Source organism: Acanthisitta chloris, unplaced genomic scaffold, assembly GCF_000695815.1.
Source record: "Acanthisitta chloris isolate BGI_N310 unplaced genomic scaffold, ASM69581v1 scaffold1048, whole genome shotgun sequence".
Classification (NCBI taxonomy): Eukaryota; Metazoa; Chordata; class Aves; order Passeriformes; family Acanthisittidae; genus Acanthisitta; species Acanthisitta chloris.
In genome coordinates, this window is record NW_008685125.1 from 21,796 (window position 1) to 45,011 (window position 23,216).

Below are 23,216 nucleotides of genomic sequence, written 5' to 3' on the forward strand. Positions count from 1 at the left end.
ATACCACAAAATGCCCTTTAAAGATCCTCTCTGAGCTGTGACAACATTTTAAGTGAGAGGGAATTTGTGCTCAGGGTAATGTTAAATAAAGGCCATCCACTAGATCTCTGTGAGGACCCAGGAAATCTCACTGCCTAACCTCCATTTCTATAGCTATGATAGTGCATGATCAGTTCACACCCATGTCCTGCACCACAAGTGCAGTTGTGAGTAGTATTTCCCTGCTTCCCTACCTTAAAAATGGGTTTCCTTTCACTCCTCCCTTGTTTCCATGTTGCTGCTTTCCATTTAGTTTTCATTAGTTATAAATGGCAACAGTATCCAAATTGATTTTTCCCCCTCGTATTGATATTTCTAATCTTCCTGCTGGTTGTTAACTGCTTGGGTTTGGTTTTTTGTCATCTTGGTTGATACCTACAGATTCTGTTGTGTGCTCGGTACCATGTTCTTGACAAGTCATTTAACAATTGGATCCATCCTCCTTTGCTTACTGACTGCTATGACCCTATGTGTAACCAAAGTTATTAGCTGCAAATAGCACTGTGATCTGAATTAATTCCCTAGGTAGATGATGAGATATAAAATAAAATGCACTGTAACAACCCCCACCATTTCCTTTCATTTACTAGGCTTGTAGATTCTGTCCAATACAGGCATCAAATTGTTTTGGTGAGAGCAGGAAGAGGACTTTCTACTGCAGGACAAATAATGAATAACAGTTCAAAGACTTACTTAGCACTGTTCATTTTTCAATTATAAGTCCTTTTTTTTTTTTTTTACTGTTAAATAATCCTTTGATTTAGTACCCACTCTTAACAGTGCCTGGAAAATCCTGGAAAGTTATGAGTGATGAGTTTCCTTCCTGGCCGCAGGAGCATGTGCATCCAAAGCACACTGCAAGAGCTCTGCCCAACATCCCTCCTGGGCACTACCACCACAAGAGCTCCCACCCTCCCTGCTCCTGCACTTAACAACAGTTAATTATGTTCAAAAATGTGTGAGACCCTGATGAGCTGACACTCGATTTCTTCTAGCATTTTGAATTTCAGTGGTTGTATTCCACCTAGTGAAATGCATAGAATGAGTCTACTCCACAAGGAAACATGAGGGAGGGACACAGCAGAGGTGTGAGTGTGGGGCTGGTTGGCACTGGGACTCTGGGAGCTGGGTGTGCTGGAGATGGGCTTTGCATAGGAGTTCAGGTGCTTCAGGTTTTGCTGTAATCATAGGGTATCTCTAGGCTGCTTATCACAGGAGTAAACACACAGCTTCAGCTCACAAAGTCAGTATATACCAGGTTAGAGGAGCCGGAAAAACTGGCACAGGCTGAGCTCTGTGGGGACTGACTTGCTGTCAGCTGAGTCACTAAATCCAGCCCAGGTACCCTCACGGTTCACTGCAAGTGAAGAGATGATTATAACTTTAGTTAGTTCCCCATACTTAGCCTATTTCTATCTTAACAGAAAAACCCCCTCCCCCTTTTTCATGGCATTAACAAACACATTTTGTGACTCTTATCTCCTCCTCACCAGCCTTAACTCACTGGCGGTTTTTTTGTGGCCAACTCCACCCTTTTCCACTTAGGGCACCAGTTGTTTGTATCTGAACTCCAGTCTTGAAACAGCCTGTGACAAAACTTTTGGGTGAAGGTCTTTCCTCTCTGGGGGCAGCTGTGTTCACAGCACAGGAGTTAACATAACGTCTCTTCGCTCGCAAGAACGAAATACCAGTTAAGTTTTGAAACTTCTCTTCAATGGTGGAGATTTGGCTTAGAGACTCTGCGTGGGTGTGTTTTTATGTAGAGCAGTTGAATTATACCATTTTGAAAAATGGATTGAAGATATATAAACTCTGATCAAACTTGACAAAGTGAAAATGGGTGAAGGGGTTTCTTGTATTATTCTGCAGCAGTTAGGCTAACAGCAGCTATGAAATGGAGCAGCCTCACATATCTTTTTTGCTACTTTCCTGTAGAACAGCGTATCAAACTGTTTGGACATTACTGGAATTAGCCCTGATGTGAGCTCGTGCTTTCTCCTCTTAGAGGTTTGCAATGGTGTGGAGTATTTGTAGATTACCTTTGTACCACTGGTCTTTTTATTGCTTTATGTCTACTTCTTTTAAGTGGATTCATGGAGAAATCAGTGGTCAACAAAGAAGAAACAGCATAGATGGTCAAAATACTTAGAATCCTGTGTACTTGTTAACATCCTCAGAGAGCTGCCTACCAGGTTGAAGAGATTAATGCCAAATTTTTCACATCATTATTTAGTGCTTGCTCTATGTGTATCCATGTAAAATAGGTTATTCTAGCAAGTTGGTTACTTTAGTTTTTCTGCCTGTGTTGACTGAAAAATGCCAGTTGTCAACTGGTACATGCAAATGTTGCTTTGATTCTTAAAAGCCCCAATTTACACTGTCAGCTCACTCTTAGGCTGTCCTTCTGAAAGAAAATGGAAGTAAATGAGTCAGAACTGAGGCTTGTAACTTCACTCTTGAGTTTCAGAGAGCTGTTGCATGTCTAAGTTTGCATCTAAACTGCCTGAGTTTATGATGTGTATTTGGAAGATGATTGCCAATATTTCTGGAGGAGCAGTTTCATGATATTAGCAAGTCCTTGACACCTAATCATGCTGCTAATGACTGCATCAAGAAAAGCTGTGTCTGTTCTGCAGGCTGCAGTGCTGTGTAAGGCTGTCTAAGCTGCTGTAAAAGAGCTGCTGAGCTGACTGTAGTTTTGGGAAGAGTGGAATTCTAGAAACAGTTCTAGCAACAAGCTGAACTGCCCTGTTTATTTTCACTGGTGAGCTGTGGGGAATTTCATGTCTCAGAGCAAGGTGTTGGAGTGGCATTAGAAGGTGGGTGAGATGGAAGCAGAGTAGCAGCCTGCAGCATACCAAGGTCAGGCTACTCCTTGGGTGGCTGACTGCTGCCAGGAGAATGAAAGCTATGCTCAGTACCCTCCTAGCTGTGCATCTTGCCTGAAATGTTACTGTACCTCTTTTCCAATAGCTGTCATGAGGTATTTCCTATGCAGACTTTCAGCTGGATGTCTGAAATGCTGTGTCAGCACAAACAAGGTGTGACACAGGTGCTTGGCTGGGCAGGTGAGCTCTCTGAAGGCAGAAGGATGCTTGGGCTAAGAGGAAACAATTCTCAGCTATGTCAGGGTGGGTTTTCCAGGTGACATCCTTGCTGTAGCACTAGTGCAGGCACAGCAGGTTGGCTGAGTCCAGAAGTGGTGCAGCTGTGTTGACAGGACCATTGGCAGCCACAAAGTGCTGTGCTTCTTGCTTAGGGACTTGGGACCTTGCTGTAAAAACTCACTGCTCTTACTGTATCATCTTAGTTCTAAAGTTTTAGTGGTTTAAAACAAACAAACAAAAAACCCCATGTGTATCCAAAGAACTATTTAAACACTAGAGCTGAAACTTTCTTTTCATTGAGCAATGCTGAGGATACAGTTGAATAACATAATTTTTCATTCATCTGACAGTACAGTTTTTCCTTTGTCAGCATTTTCTTCTCAAATGCTACATCTGAAATTACCAGTGACCTTTCTGCTTGAAAAATATCTGCTCTGTGCCAGAGCAGTGTGTTTGACATCTTTTTGAAAATCTCTCTCAAGTATGACTTTTACTTGATCACTTGTGGGCAGTAGCAGTGTAATGCCACATATATATGTTTTACAGTCTCAGGAATTAAAGCAAAACCAAACCACTTGGTCTCCAGGCTCTAGTTAGGTTTTCAGAAGTATATTCCATAATCAGAGCCCTGCATGGTAGTGGTTTTACAGAAATCAGTGTTCTATAGTGAAATAAATATCCAATAAATATCAGTTATTTGATGTCTAATATTTGAGTTGTTGGCCAGAACAAGGTGGTGTCCTTCATATGAACCCACTGGGAGTTAACAGAAATGGAGGAAGGCTGTGCTAGCACATGTAGGATGATTATCTAAGGACATAGTTCTAAAGGTCTGTAGCAGTGAATGAAAGGTATTGAAATATTCATAAGTGTCCATGGAGGAAGGTGCCTGAGTCACGTGTGTGACATGCTGAAGGCTGCTAGAAAACATCATTATGCACTGGAGTGTGGATAAATTGCATACTTGATTTTATGCACTTCATCCATATTCTCACCTCTGTTTTACAGCCCATCCCAAGGCTCTGTATTTGCTACTTTCCTGGTTCTTACCTTTCTTCTGTTATTTCTACAATGATTTTTAAGGGAAGCTGCTTCTTTGATTTAACAAAATTGTTGATGCAACACTAAATCCTTATTTGTAGTAGCCTCAGCAAGTGTGTAACGTACTACTGTTAGCATCAAAGAGCAAAACTAAGCTCAGAAGGATGAAAATAGCAATATCAAAAAGCAGAAGAATTAAAAATACAATAAGAAATAAACTTACAAAACTGTTTCTGTCAAAACTTGCCAAAAATACATTGCATTGCCTGTTTTCCTGCTATAGAAATAACATTACTTGTACAGGTTAAAAAACCTCTATAAGTCTAATATGACTAATAAGAGTTGGCTGTAAATGTTTTTGCAGGTTTTTTTGTAGTCCCTGTTGAATTGACATGGGAATGATTTAATATAATACAGATAACTGCTTTTCTCCGTCTCCTCCCAAGCAAACGCTTCCATGAATTCCATGAATTCTGTCTTCCACATGGCCCCTGGGAGACTACAAATGTGCAGTTTCCTTATGTACATCTTGTAAACAAGGCTGAAAGAAACATTTCAGCGTTGCAGAGTGTGAAATGGCAGAGCTTTTTTGCAGGGGGCCTCCTTCAGGAATATTTGAGAGGTAATCAAATACCTTGGAATGACAGGATTTGAAAATAAGTACAGCTTCTTGATGAGATGTGTTGGCCAGTGGTTGTGTCTGCAGTCATAAGAGATCACAGTAACAGAGGTAGAAAGTGGCATAAACCCATCACCTCATGGTGAATCATCAGTGGCAGAGTGAGCTGGTGCTGGGATGGCTGGTTTATGTGGTTTGTAATGTGAGAGATGTGCAGAGAACCAAGGAGTTACCTCTGTTGCTTTAAATTGTTTCATTTTCAAGCAGTTTGGTAAAAATGAAAGGTTGAACCTTGTCTCCTTTTTCTATGCCCTGTGAGCTGCTTGATCACCAAAATGCACCTCCCAGTTACGTGAAAAATCCTTATGTTCCACCTATACAGGGGATTGTATAAATCACATGCATCTGAATTTCACTCTAAACCACTCTGGTGGTTTTTCATTCAAAGCCACTTTGGTGAGAGATGCTCAGATTCAGGTACTAACCAACTTCAGGGATTTAACCAGGCTGTCATGGGTGATGCCAAATCATGTTTCCCATTTTTCAGACTGTGATTTTCCATGTATCCCACTTGCCACCCTGAGGAACAGCAGTGCATTAGATGCTCAGGTCTGCACTAGAATTTTCACTGAGAGTTGAGCTTTGTGTATGCTCTGCACATGGGGCTCTGGCCCTCTCAAAATGAACATCCCAAATTGGTGGGAGCACCTTACCTTGACCTCCTCACTGGCATTTTGTGGAAAGGACAACAGGGCCCTGCTGCACCTTAAAGGCACATTTTGGGAGTTAGTAAGTTAAGGTTTGTGAAGCACTTGGATTTACAGTGATTAGCTGCCCAGAGAAAATCTGGTCAGACAAATAATGCTTGTCACCTCAGCAGAGTGTGAGCAGTGTGCACAAAAGGCACAGGGCCACGTGCTGAGCCATGAGAAGAGAAAAAACACTGGCTTGCTTTTCTAGTGAGAACTAGCCACGGTGTATCAAATGAGGCATGGGGACAAGGTGTCTGTGGTGTGCTTAAAGATTGTTATCCGTGTGCAGCAGGGTCAAAGACACGTCCCCTGCTTGCCTTAACTTCCAGCAGTCCAGGCATCCACATTGCCATTGGAACACAGAAGGATGATGGCCATCCTCAGAGCTGAGTCAGATTGAAGGGAGCGGGTTTCACATCATCTCTTGATAGGTGAAGGATTGAAGTTAGGATGTTTTCTCCAACCACTTGCTGTTTCACACAAATCCTTGTTTGCCTTTCTGGACACTACCTCCCCATAACTGCCTCCCATCAGCTCCCCTTAGACTCTGATGCACTTCTCCCAGTCAGGCTCCTTTCCCGATTTCATTCCCTGTTTCTTCTTTCCTTTTCCTCATCTGCTCTTTTTCCCCTGCTGCATAGATCTTACCTATAGCAGCCACTCAGGAGGAAAATCTGAGTTTGCCTGTGCATCTTCAGGCCAGTGTGAGGTTGCTCAGCTGTTTTGGGGGATGCCACATGTGTAGTCTGATCTACACCAAGAGATCGTGTAACAGACCACTGCGTAGTCAGTCAGTGTAAATTTTTAGAGGCTTTACTTGTGGAAATCTGGCAAGTCTCAGGTACACACAGTGCTAACAAAATTATTCTAAGGAGAGCATGGGTGTGTGAAAACTTGGTAATTAAAGTGTAGTTATGGAGTCTCAACTGCCTAACTGAGAGGCTGTATCAAGTAGAGTCTTGAGGATGTTTTTTGGGGGCACAGTAACACTCTCTCTTAACAGAGTCAAAACCTGTTGATGAACAGACTATGTTATGAGATTGGTGGATTTTACCCAACAAAGTGGGTGTTTTGAAGGACTGAATTAAAATTCAGTGAAGAAATTACATTTGTCATACAGAACTATTTTCTGGTTTTTAATTGAGAGCAAGTACTCTGCCAAGGAAGGCAAAAACTGAAAGGAGCAATTACATAGAGGGAATAGCCTGGAGTTATAATAGGAGCCAGCTGTGTGGTAAAGACTCCAAATGTCTTTTTGGAATGAACCAGCAAAAGTGTTCACACAATCCACCTCAGCTCGTGTTATGTGCAGCTTTGAGTACTGCTAGTTTGGACAAAAGCTGGAAGATGCTGCCAAGAACTAATGAGAAAGGTAGAAAGTGTAACCTGTAATGGAAGTGTGAAGAAACAGCATTTACCTAGTCTAAAAATGTCAGGACTGCAGTAGTCCTAGGACAGGCATTTGTTGTGGATAGGGGGTAACCTGTCTATTATCTCAGAGGAACAGACTTTGTTGACAGTGCATGGAATATTAAATCTGATACTGTGAAAACCTTTTCCATGATATCTTCTGCAAGAGTTTATCTCTTGGGCTTGTGGACATTTTGTTCAGGAAAAGGAGGAAGGGTTTTACCCTTTGGGAGAGGGAAAGAAATAGAGAGGATGCAGCATCCCAGCATTCCTTCCAGTTTTTTCATGTCTGTGATACTGCTTGAGCATGGATGAGCTCGTTTTCCAGTTGTTTGTAACTTTATCAAATTTGGATGGATTTTCAGAGGGATTAGAGTATTAAGAAATATCTAACACTAAAAGCAACACATCCTGATTGAATTTCTAGTACCTCTTTCAAAATATGGACAATACTTTAGTTATTAAAATACTTTGTATCATTTACAAAAATAGGTTTTATCTTGTTTGGTAATGGCAAATAGTTAATTCTCTGTGACCAAACTCCTCCTTTCTGCCCCCCAAAATTGCCAATACTTAGCATACAAAGTTGAGATCAGATGGTTAAAGTCTGGCAAAGTTATAAGCAGCTAAAAACAAGGTCTGAGGGGAAGCTTCATGTAACATTAATAAGAGGCTAAGCTGCCAGCCCCACCTATAATAGAAATAAGATTATCAAAGCCAGGTTTTCTTGATGATTCTCAAATGTTTCTACAGGCTTTTAGAGAAGATCTGGAATGCCTTATTCAAGAACAGATGAAGAAGGGCAATAACCCCACTGGACTGCTTGCATTGCAGCAGATTGCTGAGTACATCACAGCAAGCACTTTTACAGGTTTTTCCTCAGCTTCACTCAGTAAGTGAATTACATATATAATTGCACTTTTCCTTTTTTTTTCATTTTTTTATTGTCATCAGGGCTGAGCAATGCTGGGATCTCCTGTTTCTGTGAATAAAAATTCTGTCAGAGCTTGCTTCAGCTGTGAAGTAGTACAGATGGTGGCCTTAACTTGCCTTTTTGGGCTTCTCTCTCTCAAACTCTTTCATTTGTGTAATGATACCCAAAATGGTTGGAATCCTCACACTCAGTTATTCTGTAATTTGCTAATAAAAGTTTAACTGGGGTAGCAAACAAAATGTTGTGCCCTGTTACTATTAGCAGTTTAAGATGAGCATAAACTGAGATGTGAAATATGTTACCATTTACATTGTTTATTTTTCTACTCTTGCATATAAATTGTTACTAAAAAAAAGGTGGGGGGAGAATACCCTGGCAAACTAAATCATGACACAAACAGCTCCCACAGTTAAAAACAGCTTGTAGTATGTACTGTGGTTATAAAGATCTCACTGGGCTCTCTCAGTTAACACCCAAGTTCTTCTTTCCAAGTCATGAAGCACTGAAACGTTCTAGTCAATTTAAGTTCTGTGGGTGGACATCATATGGGAGCTTACAAGCCTGAAGTACAGTGGCAGCTGTCAGCATTCATCATCTTTTGAGAGTTGGTCCCAAAATGGTGCTTCAGAGCTCATTTAACGAGTGGAAGAGAACAGCAGAGAGCCCAAACAGTCTCATCACCACATCTCTGGGTGCTTAGTGAGACTGCATCCAACTCTTGTCTCTGCTACTTTTGCCCAGAGACAATGACAACCCTTTTTGTTGAAAAGCAAAATGACTTTTACCTCTTCTGGTCATAACTTTTCCTGTAAGCAAATGTTTTCTGCTGTCAAAAGGCTGTCATGCGTTCATGAAGGGAAGAAGGGTATGTTTGTGTAGTCACAAGTCAGAGATAAATTGTGATTTCTCTCATCAGAGGTGATCCCTTCTGTCCAAGAATTGAGAACTCTTGCACTAATCCTAATTTCTTCATTAGGACTGAATTAAAGTGCTAAGAGTGCGATAACTCTTCAAATTAGCTACACTGGTGTCAGAAGTCCATAAGGAATGTGTCCTCCTGTTATTTTCAAAGTAACATGTAGAAATACTTCATTAGTGGCAAATGTCTTAAAGCACAGTCCCAGTCCTATATAGGATCTTGAATCAGGAGAGAGCACAAAATCTGAGTGGTACTTAAAAGGAAACCTTTATTTCGCCTCTCATGTTTGAAAAAGAGATGGAGACTTACATTCAGGTATGGTTTCTACTGTCTTAAAGTAACAGAACTTTCAGTAACAACCTTAGAAATCCCAGCAGTGAAGTTCTAGTCTAATAACAATTGCTGGTACTGCTATGCTAACAGTTGAAATACATTGCTGTGGAAGATCATGGCATAGCTAGAAGTTATTTAATTGTCCAACTGGCCATCATCTTTTCCTGTCTGTTTTTTCAGGCCATGGAATGATTACACCCATCAATGACCTACCTGGGATAGATACCTCCTCATTTGTTAAGGGAGAAAAACTTACTCGTTGCAAGTTAGCCAGTTTGTATAGATTGGCTGACTTGTTTGGGTGGGCACATTTGCCAAATACCTATATCACAGTAAGTATTTCAGAGAGTAAAAAGTTTTGTTTAGAACCTTACCTATTAATTCAATTTATTTCCCCCCTGTATAATGTAAATTAGACCAGTAATCCATTTTCTTCCTCCTTTGCAGGTAAGAGTAAGCAAAGAACATGACCACATTCTAATCATTCCAAGAGGTCTGTCCTTTTCTGAAGCTTCAGCTTCTAATTTGGTACGTGATTCACCTGCTGTAATAACCAGCAAGGCTCCACCTGTTTTCTAAAACACTTTTTTGGCTGCTAAAATGGACTTCTAAACTATAATCATGCCCTTGTTTGTGTTTTTTTAATACTTACCCACCAGATGAAAAGCTGATTAACTGTTTAGATACTAACACCCCTTGTTCTTAGCATGTCCTCTTGGGTTTAGCTTTACTTTGTTGTTTTGTTTTCAGCTTCAATGTGGAGCAGCAAGGGTTTGTTTTCTTGTCTGATGAAGCTTATCAGACAGCCTCAGTGTAGCAGCAACCTTTTTTAACCTCCCAGTGTGGTAATACATATGAAATGACTCTGTAGGAGTAGTGTTAGTAGAATCAGCTCTTTTATAAGTGGGAAAATCGAGTTGAATAATCTTCCCCAGGCCTAACAAATGAGCTGGGTGAAGTTACAGACTGCTATTTAGGCAATGGTAGCTGCTAAATCACAGTCTTTTGATGCAGAACCTGCTCTATGTTCTTCATGTCAGTACATATCTGTAAAGAAACTCCCCCCAGGTGAAAGGGGTACCAGGTTGAGATAGAAAGCATTGCACAGCAAACACAGAACCAAAATACCATGAGATACGACCCTGCTGTTGTTTTCTGTTGATCCAGGAATTATGATTTTATTGTTCCCATGAAGTTGAAAATTCCTTGTGCATTTAATGTTCTTACTGGAAATTTCTCAGAGGCTGAATTTTCTTCATATTTAAAATGTAGGAAATGTTAACAAGATTCATTTCTGAAAGTCAGTGACAAGGAGAGGTCAGCTAGACTGAAGTGGAATATATGTTGTATCAGGATCTTAACCTTACTTCTTCCAGGGCTGAACTTCCAACAGCTCTGAAGGGCTTGAACAGCAGAATGGTTTATTGACACACAGATTCCTGGCTGATCTCCTACTTTTTCAGTTTGTGCTCTGAGCGCTAAATATATGGGAGGATATTTGGTACCAAGTAAGAAAGGGAGGGTAGTTTCTAGATAATTGAAGTGGTCACAAACTTTTTGAATATCATTTGTTTGTTTTGACTCTTTCAGGTTAAAGTAAACATCCTAGGAGATGTGGTTGACCAGGGAAGCACAGCTCTCAGCATTGACAACGTGGGATTCAGTCCACATGTGGCCATCTACTCCACACGCCCCGACGTCAGATGTGTCATCCACATCCACACCCCTGCAACAGCAGCTGTAAGTCTTCCTGCTGCCATAAAGGGCAAAAGAAAACAGGTTTACCTGAGGAACTTAGAGTCTGAATATTTCTGTGCCTGAATCACTGCTCATGGCAGTTCTTAATAGAGACTCTACAATGGTAAGGAAAAGTGTGAGGTTATGAGATAAGCAGAGAAAGAGGTTTGGGCCACCACAGTGAAATGGGATAGGAATAAACTGATGCTCAGATTCTATTGTACTCAGGTTGAGGAGATTGTAAAGTATATAGTTTACGTAGGCTTCATTTACAACATCCTAGACAATATAACATGCTGTATACATCATCAGCTGCATTATGCAGCTGCATTTGTAAGTGGCTTAATTAGTAGTTATGTTCAGTTTGTATTTATCTCACTATTGAAATATCATAGTTAACATAAATTTAAAATGGTCTGTGTAACAGTGATAAAATTGTAAGGAGGCTTGAAAGAGTTGGTTTGAAATAAGTCTATATTATTTTATCTATAAATGCATTTCTTGACTACAGACAAAAAAAGGAATGAATAATTTTGTTTGTACTAGGGGGTTTTTAAGTTATAAATGTAGCAAAGAGGGAAAAAGACATTGAGTAAACTTATGCTGAGAATTAAACATGGGTAAAATTCACAAAAATTAATTCACTTGGGATAGTTTGTCTTTTCCTATAATGGATCTGTTCCTAGTTTGGGTAGCAGCACTTCTGTCACCCTATTTCAGCTTAGACTGGGGGTGGAGTTGTTTCTAAGCTTTCACTGTGGAGAGTTTGTCTCTCTTCTAGCAAAGACACCAAGGACACCGTGCCAAGGCTTGGGTGGCTGAGATGTGGGGTTTAAGAGTTTCATTTTTCCCTAGTTACCAGCTCTTCATTTTCATGCATCAGGTTTCCTCTATGAAGTGTGGCATCCTTCCCATATCACAAGAGGCTCTGATTCTGGGAGATGTTGCTTATTACAACTACCAGGGATCTCTTGATGAACAGGAAGAGAGAATTCAGCTTCAAAAAGTTCTTGGACCCAGTTGCAAGGTATCCAGCCTCATTCACGCTCCCCATAAACAATTTTCATGTCCTGCGCCAGTTTCTACCATTTAACATTAGTGTCTTCATTTACTAGGTATTAGTCTTGAGAAACCATGGTGTGGTAGCACTAGGAGAGACACTGGAAGAAGCATTCCACTACATTTTCAATGTGCAACTGGCCTGTGAAACACAGGTGAGAGAGAATTTGTCTGTATTTAACTTCAAAAACTTATGCTGCAGAGTTAGAGATGACATCCGAGATGAGAAGATTTCTAATACTGCAAAATATTTGGGGTTATGGAATCCAGTAATCCTGTGGGCCAGGTCCAAGGAATTCCAAGTCAGAGGAATTGGAATAATCAGGAAAACACAGAAGGAATGGCACAAATACTCATTCTAGGAAGAGTGACACAGTCTCGGCAGTGTTACACTCTGAAGAGTAGTACAGGTCTTATTCCATGCTGTGCAGAGTGAACTTCATGCAGAGAATCTGTCAGATAATAGATTTGGTGATGCTCTCTGCTTGTGGAGGTGGGACTTCAGATCTCTGGAGAGCCAGTTCCTTTATCAAGCTGAATGTTGTGACAAGACAAGAAGCTTCCTTCTGTGATCACAGAGATATGCAAAACCAAATTTACAAAGGTCCTTAGAGCAACAGTAAAGGATTAGCATATTTAAATTTAAATTAGCATATTTTAAATTAACTTGAGTCCCCAAATCAGTTGTTTCCATTTTGTCTAACTTCAACTACCTAGTTAGGTCTCTAGATGTTATCTGTAACCTGTAGAAAGAGACCACTGTCCTCACCTCCCATAACTATTAAGCCCATCCCCAGAAACTTCATCACTTTGTTCTTACTTGTCCTCAAGTGATCCTGTCCTCCCAAGGAGGCATTTAGAGGTGCAAATGGCAGTCTCCCATTCCTTTTCTCCCTTGCCCTGCTGTTTCTTTTGGGTTTAGTCAGTCATTCATTTTGAAACAAATACAAAAATGAAAAATTTTGAATCTTGTGATGCAGAAAGACCTTTTATAAGGTACTCTGAAAGGTAGTGTTTGAATCTACTCTTTTTAAAGTGCAATTATTAGCAGATGATATCATCCTTTCCATAACAGCCACTTGCTATATATTTTAATCTATTTTTTGGACAGTAGAAAACTAGCCTGAGAAGTAACTGCAGCATCTGTCTAAGCTTCTCCTGTGTATTCAGAAAAGCAAAGCATGCAAGAGGTTTTTCACAAATTAAATACACTTGTTGATGTCTACAGGTTCATGCATTAGCTGGAGCAGGTGGGATAGACAATCTCCTACTACTGGATCTGCAGAAGTTCAAGCCTTCCACGCACGCCGTGGCAGCAATGGGAGGAGGTGGAGTCAACATGGCTTCACAACACAAGTGGAAGGTTGGGGAGCAGGAGTTTGAAGCACTCATGAGGATGCTGGACAACCTGGTGAGAACATCTCCACGGGGGTGTCCATATAGTCCCTGTAAGATTCTGAGTGTAGGATTAGCTTCTGTAAAGCAAACAATTATTTCTGGTTTCTTCATGAGTCTTGAAAATGAAGACAGAGTATCTTTAAGTGTATGTAATATCTCTTCTGCTTGGTGTAGTTTCATATGTCACTGTTCCTGACAGTGGTGTTCTGTCTTGATAAGAATCTATAAAGCTTTGAACTTCTGTTTTGTCCAAACGTAATTTGCTCTTTATAGTAGCCTAATAATAAAAATATATTTTAATTGTCACTTGGTAAATAGATATGGTAAATTGCCTCTGTATTTTGTTATTAACTCTAATATTAGGAGACGAGAAGGCTCCAAGGAGACATCATTGAGGCTTTTCTGTACCTTGAAGGGGCTTATAAAAAAGAGGGAGAGGGACTTTTTGTATGGGCAGATAGTAATGGGGCAAGGGGCAGTGGTTTTAAACTGACAGAGAGCAGGTTTAGATTAGATATTAGGAAAAAAAATCCTTATTGTAAGGGTGGTGAGGCACAGATTGCCCAGAGAAGCTGTGGATGCTCCATCCCTGGAAGTGCTCAAGGCCAGGCTGGGTGGGGCTTTGAGTAACCTGGTCCAGTGAATGGCTGTGTCAGGGAAGTTGGAACTAGATGATCTTTAAGCTTCCTTCCAGCCCAAACCATTCTGTGATTAGGAAATAAGATGATAATTTATTATTTTTCGAAATAATTTCACTGCTCTGTCAATTCTGGAACCTCTTTCCATACCAACAGAGTGAGGAAAGGGGGAGTGTCACGAGCTGGGATGTGCCGTTGTGCAAGACAGATAAATGATCTCTTCCTTCCAGACCATTCTGTGATTAGGAAATAAGATGATAATTTATTATTTTTCGAAATAATTTCACTGCTCTGTCAATTCTGGAACCTCTTTCCATACCAACAGAGTGAGGAAAGGGGGAGTGTCACGAGCTGGGATGTGCCGTTGTGCAAGACAGATAAATGATCTCATGAAAGCTACCTAGGTCATAGCCTGAGCCAGGGGTCACTTGGTGGTCACACAGCCGGAAATAAGATGATAATTTATTATTTTTCGAAATAATTTCACTGCTCTGTCAATTCTGGAACCTCTTTCCATACCAACAGAGTGAGGAAAGGGGGAGTGTCACGAGCTGGGATGTGCCGTTGTGCAAGACAGATAAATGATCTCATGAAAGCTACCTAGGTCATAGCCTGAGCCAGGGGTCACTTGGTGGTCACACAGCCACAGAGGCAGGAGGAAGGTGAAGTGAGCATGAGGTCCTGTCCAGGTGCTGCTGTACTGTGTTGTGCATGGGTCTCTTGAGTGTCAGTAGTGTGAGTGAGTGATGGACACCACCACTGCCCAGTTCTCTGAAGAGCTCAGAGGCATATAGGGCAGCACAAAAAATCCATTACTTCTCTGGATACCTTTGTCTGGTTTTTAGTAAATTATCCTATTTTATTTTTTTTAAACTTTATTTTTCTCTTTTCCTCCATAGGGATACAGAACTGGCTATGCCTACAGGCAACCATTAGTCCGGGAAAAACCCAGACATAAGAGTGACGTGGAGATCCCAGCCACTGTGACTGCCTTTTCCTTTGAAGATGATACAGTCCCTCTTTCCCCCTTGAAATTCCTTGCACAGAGGCAACAGAGAGAAAAGACCAGATGGCTGAACTCTCCAAACACATACTTGAAAGTTAATGTGCCTGAGGAGTCCTGGAATGGGGAAACCAGTCCCAGGACTAAGATCACGGTAGGTAGATATTTTGGGCAGTCACTTAGTTTTTGCCCTACCTGAAAGTAAATTATGCACAGTTTATATGAGGAAATCTTTAACAGGATTAGCAAATAAGTTTATCAAGCAAATTAAATAGGCTTTTCGGCGACTTAATGACATTAGGACTAAGGGCCACCCTGCCTGGGAGTGGGAAGGATGTTAACTGTTTGGATGAGTAGCAGTTTATGATAAAATTTAGCAATGATTTCCCTGTTGTTACTAGCTCTTCTGATTCCTGAAGCAGAAAACATTTTTTCTTTTGCATCTTTTCACGTTATTAATTATCCACCATATGTAGTAAGGTTTGAAGTCACCCATGGGTAGGTTTTTTTTAACACGAGGGAGATATAAACTCTAATTCATCTCTAGCTGCCCCTTTCCTGTTTGTGAGCTTACTGTATTTCGAAGAGTCTGTTCATTCTACAGCTTTTAGAGATGATCAAGACTCTTCTCCCCCTCTGCAGCTCACCAAGATGCTCACACTTAGTTTCCAACCTGCCGAGAGGTGATTGTCAAGGGATTACAAAGCACGTTATTTGCTACTCCCGGTTGCATAGTAAAAGCATCAGCTCCTCCTGCTGGCAGGCTGGCGGTTTCTAAACTGAAGTTTGGGAGGAACACCCTCAGATCCTGTTTACAAAGGGGAAAAACTACAGGCAAGGACTATGGATCTATGTGCGGACTGCTAGGAAGTGTGATCCTTGTTAAATGCAGCATCATTAGTAAACAGTTAATGCTGCATTTTTCCTGAATGTACTTCAGTGTTTACAAAAAGTAATATTAATACACATGTTCAAGGCAACATAAGTCCTCTTGGGCAAACACACAGACCTGTAAGGAGCTGGAATTATTTTGTGGATGTCATGTGGCATTGAGAATAAAGTCAGAAAGTCCTTACTTTACATCTCTTCTTTAGCAGTAAGACAACACTGAGAATTTTTCCTCTCTGCCGTGCTGGGGTTTTAAGCTTCCTTTTATTTTTTTCCCCTCTTTAAGTGGATGAAGGCTGATGACTCCTCCAAGACTAGTGGAGGAACGCCAATCAAAATTGAAGATCCAAACCAATTTGTTCCTCTAAACACAAACCCAAGTGAAGTGTTGGAAAAGAGAAATAAGGTAAAAGAAGTGTAATGAACTGGAAAATGTAACGTTTCCAAATAAAATTATATGTTCAAGTAATGATTCAGCACAGCAGTAAAATAACATATTCAAATGCTTTGATGTTATTTAGGAGCGTCTTATATTTTATGTGATTATTGGCACCAAAAAGCATGTGCTTAAATGTGTAATGCACATAAAGTCTGTGGATACATATGCAATACATATATTTAAAGTCGAGTGCAGCAGTCTGAAGGATGAGTATTTACTCTGGAAATGATAGATTGGAAATGGTGTTCCCTGGTATTTAGCATTTTATTTAGTGGATAATTAGGTGTCAACACAATCCGAACCTCTGTGCGTCATCTGCAGCATGATTCAATCTCGGCCTCTAATCTTGCTCTGTATTAATTTGCCTAGTGCTTATTAAGCTGAAGCTTCTATGGTCCAGTTTGCTTCCTAATGGCAGTAAAAAAAGAAAATGAGAGATTATTGTTGGACCCATCTGTAAACAGAAATATCTTCCTGCTTTTCCCTTCCAGCACATAAGAACTGACTATCAGACTGACAAATACTCCACCCTCAGCATAACTACATTAACAGAGATTCAGGGCACTTTTCATTTGGTTACATATTTTTTTCTTTCTTGGAAAGCACTATATCAGTATCCTTGGGGACTGAAAGGGAGTTAGAAGGAGCAACTCCCTTCCTCAGAACTGGAAAGGCACCTTCTAATCATGTAGAGATTAATGAAACATGTCCCAGACAATGATTTTTAAATTCATGTAGGTCACTCACTCATAGGTAGCTTATTCCTAATTTTTGCTGCAGAATTTTTTTTATTTGATCTGTATTGGTATTTATATTTGTATCTGATCTCTCAATCACTTGAGCACTGGCAATTTCAAGCTAGGGCTGTTAGTTTAGGGAAAATAATGAGCTATTCACAGAAGGAAAAACTTTACCAACCTTTATGACCACAGAGTTCTCTCCAATAGCTGAACATGTGTCATTTATGAGACTGAGAGGACAGGTTCAGAGCTTGGAGCTTAGTTCTAAATGTTGGCTTACATGAAGTGCAGGAACTGGGACTAGGGTGGGTATTCAGGAGCACTGGAAGAGCTAAACAACATATGCTGTGTATTCAGAGGTGGAAGAAGGGTTCTTAATTTTTAGGTGCAGCAGCACACATCTTGATCCTCCAGCCATTCATTGCCACCTCTGTTAGTGGCTTTGCAAAGCTGATGGGCATAGGATTTGTTAAAGAGAACTACCTGGTTTACATCTGGTTTATTTTCTCTGTGTAGATAAGGGAGCAGAACCGATACGACCTGAAGACAGCAGGACCACAGTCCCAGCTGCTCGCAGGGATTGTTGTGGATAAAAAGCCAAGTTCAGTGAGTATATCATTAGCTAATTTACAGCTCTTTGGGTTATTTGTCTGCCTGTCTTTCAAATATCAAACTTTGGGCCATTTTCTTTCTAAATGCTTTGTTAGAACTGATTATTTTAATGCCAGTTTTAGAGGTGTCAAACACCTTACCCATGTTTAATTTTAGAGGTTTAAAATGTTAGTTTGCCTCTGCTAGTATTAATGGAGTAGGACCCTTGCCTAAGACCATTTAAGTGAAAGAGGATGACCCTTGCAATGCAGGGGGCTGAAAGTAATCTTCATTTGTCTTGTGGAACTGATGCTAAGGGTAGTGATTGAGGCCCAGAAATACCTGAGTTTAAAAAATGGGATGTGACCATGTAGAAGACAGCTGTCATTAGGAACAGGAGGAGGGTTTGCAGTCTCTTACCTGTCCACACTAATCTTTCCTTGAATAGAATATACCAATTTCCAAACAGTGCAGATATCCCTAATGATATCCAACAAACGGTGATGAATTGTAATTGGAATTCTGCACACCTAAGAGTTTCCAACTATCCATCAGTTAGTACATCTTACTTTCTCATCTCAGTTTCAGATATTCTTTTGAGGTAACACTGAGTTTGCTTATTTATTTCAGGCAACAAGGATATTTTGCAAATGAGTTTTCTTTCAACATGAGAATAATTTAAATTTTTGTCATTGTAAGGTTCTTCTCAGAGATCTTCCAGTTAGATTCCTAAACAGAAGCATGAGCACAGCTTCTTTCCTACACAAAAGAATCCTAGAACTCGAGGCATTTGTAGAAAATATGGAAAACCTTATTTTTTAATCCCTACCAGGCTAAACTCTGTGAAAGGACTTTCACTTCACTCTGAAGAGTCCCTGAAGTGTAAGCTGTTGAGGCAGGTCTCTGCTCTGGCACTGTCGCACCTCAATTAAAAAAATAAACCCCAACAACCAAACAAAAAAACCACCAACTAATGGTTGCACTGCTGCACAAGGACAGTGACTTACAGCTCAGTAGTCAGTACTATGGCAATGCCTAATGGATGGGGTAATTTTTGTCTGGATGGTGTTTTAATTCTGTATTCCCTGCCAATCTGGTGTCACTGAACTTTGGGGAAAAAAAGAAACATTAGCCTTGTAGGTCTTGCTTGCTGCTGCTTTCTTTTTTTTTTAACTGTTAAATTTTGTGGTTTTCTTTCCCAGCCAATGCAGTTTGATGATGAGCACATGCCACCAGCACCACCCAACCCGTTCAGTCATCTCACTGAGAAGGAACTGGAAGATTACAAGAAAACAATTGAGCGCAAGCAGCTAGGGTTGGAAGGTCAGTGGTGTGGTTTAAATTGTTGGGATTTGCATTTTAGTAATGGTTTGAAAATATCTACTGTAAAAATTGTGCACATAGAAATTATTAGGATATTCTATTGGCAACTATTTCAGAACTAATAATTTCTTGAGACAGTAGAATTCTTTTGTTAAGTGTTGGTTGTTCTTTTACTTAGTGCTAAAATTAAAGCAATGAAAGGTTTGCACAGAAATGGGGTTTGTCAGAATCATAGAATAACTTAAGGTGGGAGAGACCACAAAGGTCATCTTAGTCCAACCTCCTCCTCAGAGTCGATATTAAAGTTAGATCAAGTTGCTCAAGTCTGTGCCCAACTGAGCAAAAGTTTACGGAGGTGTTTGGTCTTGGCTTCTTTTTTTGTCTATTCTCCCAATGTGCAAGACTGATCTCCTTTCACTTTTTGCATCTTCTTCCAATACTACTAGACAATAACATTTACTGTAAATTCTTCTTCACTAACACTGTAATAAGACAATTTTGCTCTGTGTCACATTCACGACATGGTGGAACAGCTCACTGTAACAGCAGGCTGTGACTTCTGGCTAGATAAAACCATGGGGCATCCTACTTGGAATGCAACACTGCCACTCTTTTTAATGCTTCCTATTAAACAACTAATATATAATGATTTTTAGCTGATAGAACCTGTAAATCTCTAATTCTGTAGAGTTAAATCGTGTGTTGTAACTCCTTGGTGTTGTCAGCATGAGCAACGCAAAGCTATAGCAGAGCTGTAACTCGTGTAGCACTGCCACTGACATTCTTGCTTGATTTTCACTTTTGCATGGCTACTAACTCAAATCTTGTCCTGCAGATGCTGAACAGGAATTATTCTCAGATGACGGTTCATCTGTGTCACAAATTCAGTCACAAACTCAATCCCCGCAAAATGTCCCAGAAAAATTAGAAGGTATTCCATGCAATTTCTGTACACGCCAACGGCTCCAATGACCTGAGTCTTCCACTCTTCTGCTGCTTTCTTACACTTGTGTGAAGTCGACTGTGCCACTAAGTCGACTCTTTACAAAGCCTGGGTGGGACTCTGTCCAGAAAACTGTTTTTACCAATTTTACCTAATGCACAATTCTCACAAACAGAAAGCAACCCAGGGCATGCTGAAACTTACCTGTTAATCAGGTGGAGAGCATAGCTATTATATTCTTATTTTACCTAAAATGTTAAGATTAGGTTTTTTTGCCTAACACTTCCTGCAAAGTCTAAGTAGGCAATTTGAAAGGCAAGTTCTCCAGGTTCTTCCACATGGACTGGCTGCGCTACCATGAATTGGTCTCTTGCAGTAAAGCATAATTGAGTGTGCTGGAGACTGTGTCTATGTGTGCTGTGCAGACTGTATTTGTACACACTGACACAGCTGGGGCTGTGTCTGCACCTGGCAGAGATCACATTAGATTTTTCAGCCTGTGTTCCATTAATGACATTTTCACAGTTTTTTCTGTTCACAACTACTAAGAGTGTGGATAAAGGAGAAAAACAACACATCTAAGCACTTTGGGGTTTCATTCTTTGGATCACAGTCCAGACTCACAGACTTTGTTTCAATACTGGGTTTGTTTGCATGACAGGGTACAGAAATAATTGAAAAATATTGGTTCTTTCAGAAAATCACGAGGATTTCTATACCCAGAATGCCAACCTAATATCTGTGGAGATGCCAGTGGTGGTGGTGAATGGCAAGGACGATGCACACGACGTGGAAGAAGATCTCACCCAGAGGGTCAGTCAGTTAACCACAAGTACTGTGGAGAGTGTAGAGATTACCATTAAAAGCTCTGAAAAGATTGAAGAGGCTCTGTCCCCTGAAGGGTCACCTTCCAAATCCCCATCAAAGAAGAAGAAGAAATTCCGCACCCCATCTTTCCTCAAAAAGAGCAAAAAGAAGGAGAAAGTAGAAGTGTAAGTGCAGTTCTGTTGTGAGGAGACATTGCACATTTTAGACGTTTCAGTTGACCATTAACAGCGTAGTGTTAGGGGTGTGCAGTAACTGGACTTTTAACCTAAGCAAAAAGAAACTGGAAGAGGTTTTGCTTTAAAAAAACCCAAACAAAGAGCCAAACAAAAAACCAACACTTTTCGTGTTAATTGAAAATTAATTCATCTCTCACTTAACTGTGTCCAAAGTTGCTATGAGGGTTGGAAACTTTGATTAGTTTCATGTAGAATTACACTGACAGGTGCTCAGTTGCCATCATAGCAAGGTCAAGTCCCATCACAGTATGCAGCAGCGAGTTCTGCTTGGAGTATTTTGCAGACCTTAAAATTCTCAGTACAGTTCAAGTCTCTATTAAAGTTACTATTGAGTGTTCATATGACTTTTTAAAACTGCTGTGTCATTTGGAAACCAGACCATACATTTTTGTATTGTGATTTTTGACCACATCTTTTCTGTTTCCGTGCCCCTGTTTGAGTGGGTACCTATTAACAGCACACCTTGGAATCTTTTGTAAGATTAGCTCATAGAGAAATACTATACACTGGCACATAATATTAGGGGGAAAACTGTGTAAGAGAAAGTTTATTTGGAATTATACAAAATGTCTAAAGAATTCCATTCTTCAATAACTTTTTTGCCAAATATTTCATTTTAGTGAAATATAATTTTTGAAGACTTCTTTTTTATTCTATCAGTTGGGGCGGGGGAAACCCTTATTTTTCAAGAAGGGGGATTTTATACACTTAACATTGATAATTTAGTTTAACTGGCAAAACAAAAAGAAGATTTTATATGTTCAAATGTTTGTATACCATTCAGTATAAAGGTATTTTAAGCATGTGAACCAAGCATTTGCTAGTTAGAGTGTATTTAAGAATGCTTGGGTTAGAGTATACTTAAATATAATTCAGAGCTCCAGGGACTTAGAAATCAAAGGATAAAAGCATAGAAAATTGAACTGGATTCATGTTGAAAAATTACTCATGGGTTGTTCCTTTTTTTCTCTCATGGTAATGCTAATGAATGAAGAAAAATAATCTTTTACCATAACCAAATGAAGGAAACAAAACTGTTAAAAGGGAAAGTGAAATAGTAAGAAAATAGCAGGAGACAAAGAAAGTCAAAGTTCGGTGATTATTTTTTTTAAATATATGATATGGATTGCAGGATATTTTTATTAAATCAGCAGAGTGACATTTCCATATTAGATGTTTTAAATAATTTGTATGGATTCATGCAGAGTGCAACACTTTTAGGTTTTTTTTTCTTCAGTTTTATTCGGATTGTAAAAAGGTCTCATGAGTCTGTGTTGTCCTTTGGATGAACCCAGAGCAAATCAGAGCCTAGTGCCATGGGTAAGGGTGGCACTGCCACTTACTCATTTTTACTTGTATTGTCATTTTAGTACTTTTACTGTATTGTAAATACAAACTAAACATAGAAATTAACATAGGGGTTTCTTCGCTGTGTCAAATGTCTGTAAATCAGTCATCAGGATAGGAAGTACACTTTTAAGATCCATGTGATTCCCAAGCTGCCGGGTGAAATATTATACCATATATAATTGTTCAATATGGCTGGGGAGGGGGTTATTTGGCATGCAAAAATGTTGATTATAGCATGTTCAGGGGCTGGTTAGCTTTGAGTGTGTAAGTGTGATAATGCAATGTTGGAATGGATCCTGGAAACAATTTTCTAGCTATCACTAAATACTGGAATCAGTGTTTTTAATCATAGTGGAAACTTTCAGTTGCTTACTTTGTTTTTTATGTTCTACATTATTTGTGTTGTATTACAACATCAAAAATGTTGATTATAGCATGTTCAGGGGCTGGTTAGCTTTGAGTGTGTAAGTGTGATAATGCAATGTTGGAATGGATCCTGGAAACAATTTTCTAGCTATCACTAAATACTGGAATCAGTGTTTTTAATCATAGTGGAAACTTTCAGTTGCTTACTTTGTTTTTTATGTTCTACATTATTTGTGTTGTATTACAACATATGTAGAAACAGTAACCTGTGAACTATGCTTTTCATAACTTTTTAAAAAATATATCTAAATGAATGCAATGTGCATAAATATTTTTTAAAATGCAACCGTGAACTATTTGCACCTTTTGCTAATGCCTCTATTTACTTGCTTTGGCATAAAGAATGAGCCAGCCAACTCTTGTGTCCTGTGGAAAATATATAAATGTTATCTGAAATTGCTCATAGATGTAATGCTAATTAATGTTAAATCACAAATAAACAGTATTTTAAATAGATGGATTT

General features: G+C 39.8%; 1 protein-coding gene across 1 annotated transcript in view; it reads left to right on the forward strand.

Annotated features, from left to right (window-relative positions):
* The window catches only part of ADD3 (adducin 3 (gamma)), a 32,712-nt gene extending 9,976 nt beyond the window's left edge, over positions 1-22,736 (forward strand). Inside the window, exons 3-15 of the mRNA XM_009079590.1 lie at positions 7,722-7,860; positions 9,335-9,486; positions 9,602-9,682; positions 10,745-10,894; positions 11,775-11,918; positions 12,007-12,105; positions 13,179-13,361; positions 14,886-15,143; positions 16,164-16,283; positions 17,573-17,662; positions 18,850-18,970; positions 19,806-19,901; positions 20,611-22,736. Coding sequence (XP_009077838.1) covers positions 7,722-7,860; positions 9,335-9,486; positions 9,602-9,682; positions 10,745-10,894; positions 11,775-11,918; positions 12,007-12,105; positions 13,179-13,361; positions 14,886-15,143; positions 16,164-16,283; positions 17,573-17,662; positions 18,850-18,970; positions 19,806-19,901; positions 20,611-20,909 — 1,932 coding nt within the window. The 3' untranslated portion in view covers positions 20,910-22,736. The remainder of the gene's footprint in view (positions 1-7,721; positions 7,861-9,334; positions 9,487-9,601; positions 9,683-10,744; positions 10,895-11,774; positions 11,919-12,006; positions 12,106-13,178; positions 13,362-14,885; positions 15,144-16,163; positions 16,284-17,572; positions 17,663-18,849; positions 18,971-19,805; positions 19,902-20,610) is intronic.
* Positions 22,737-23,216: the final 480 nt, after the last annotated feature.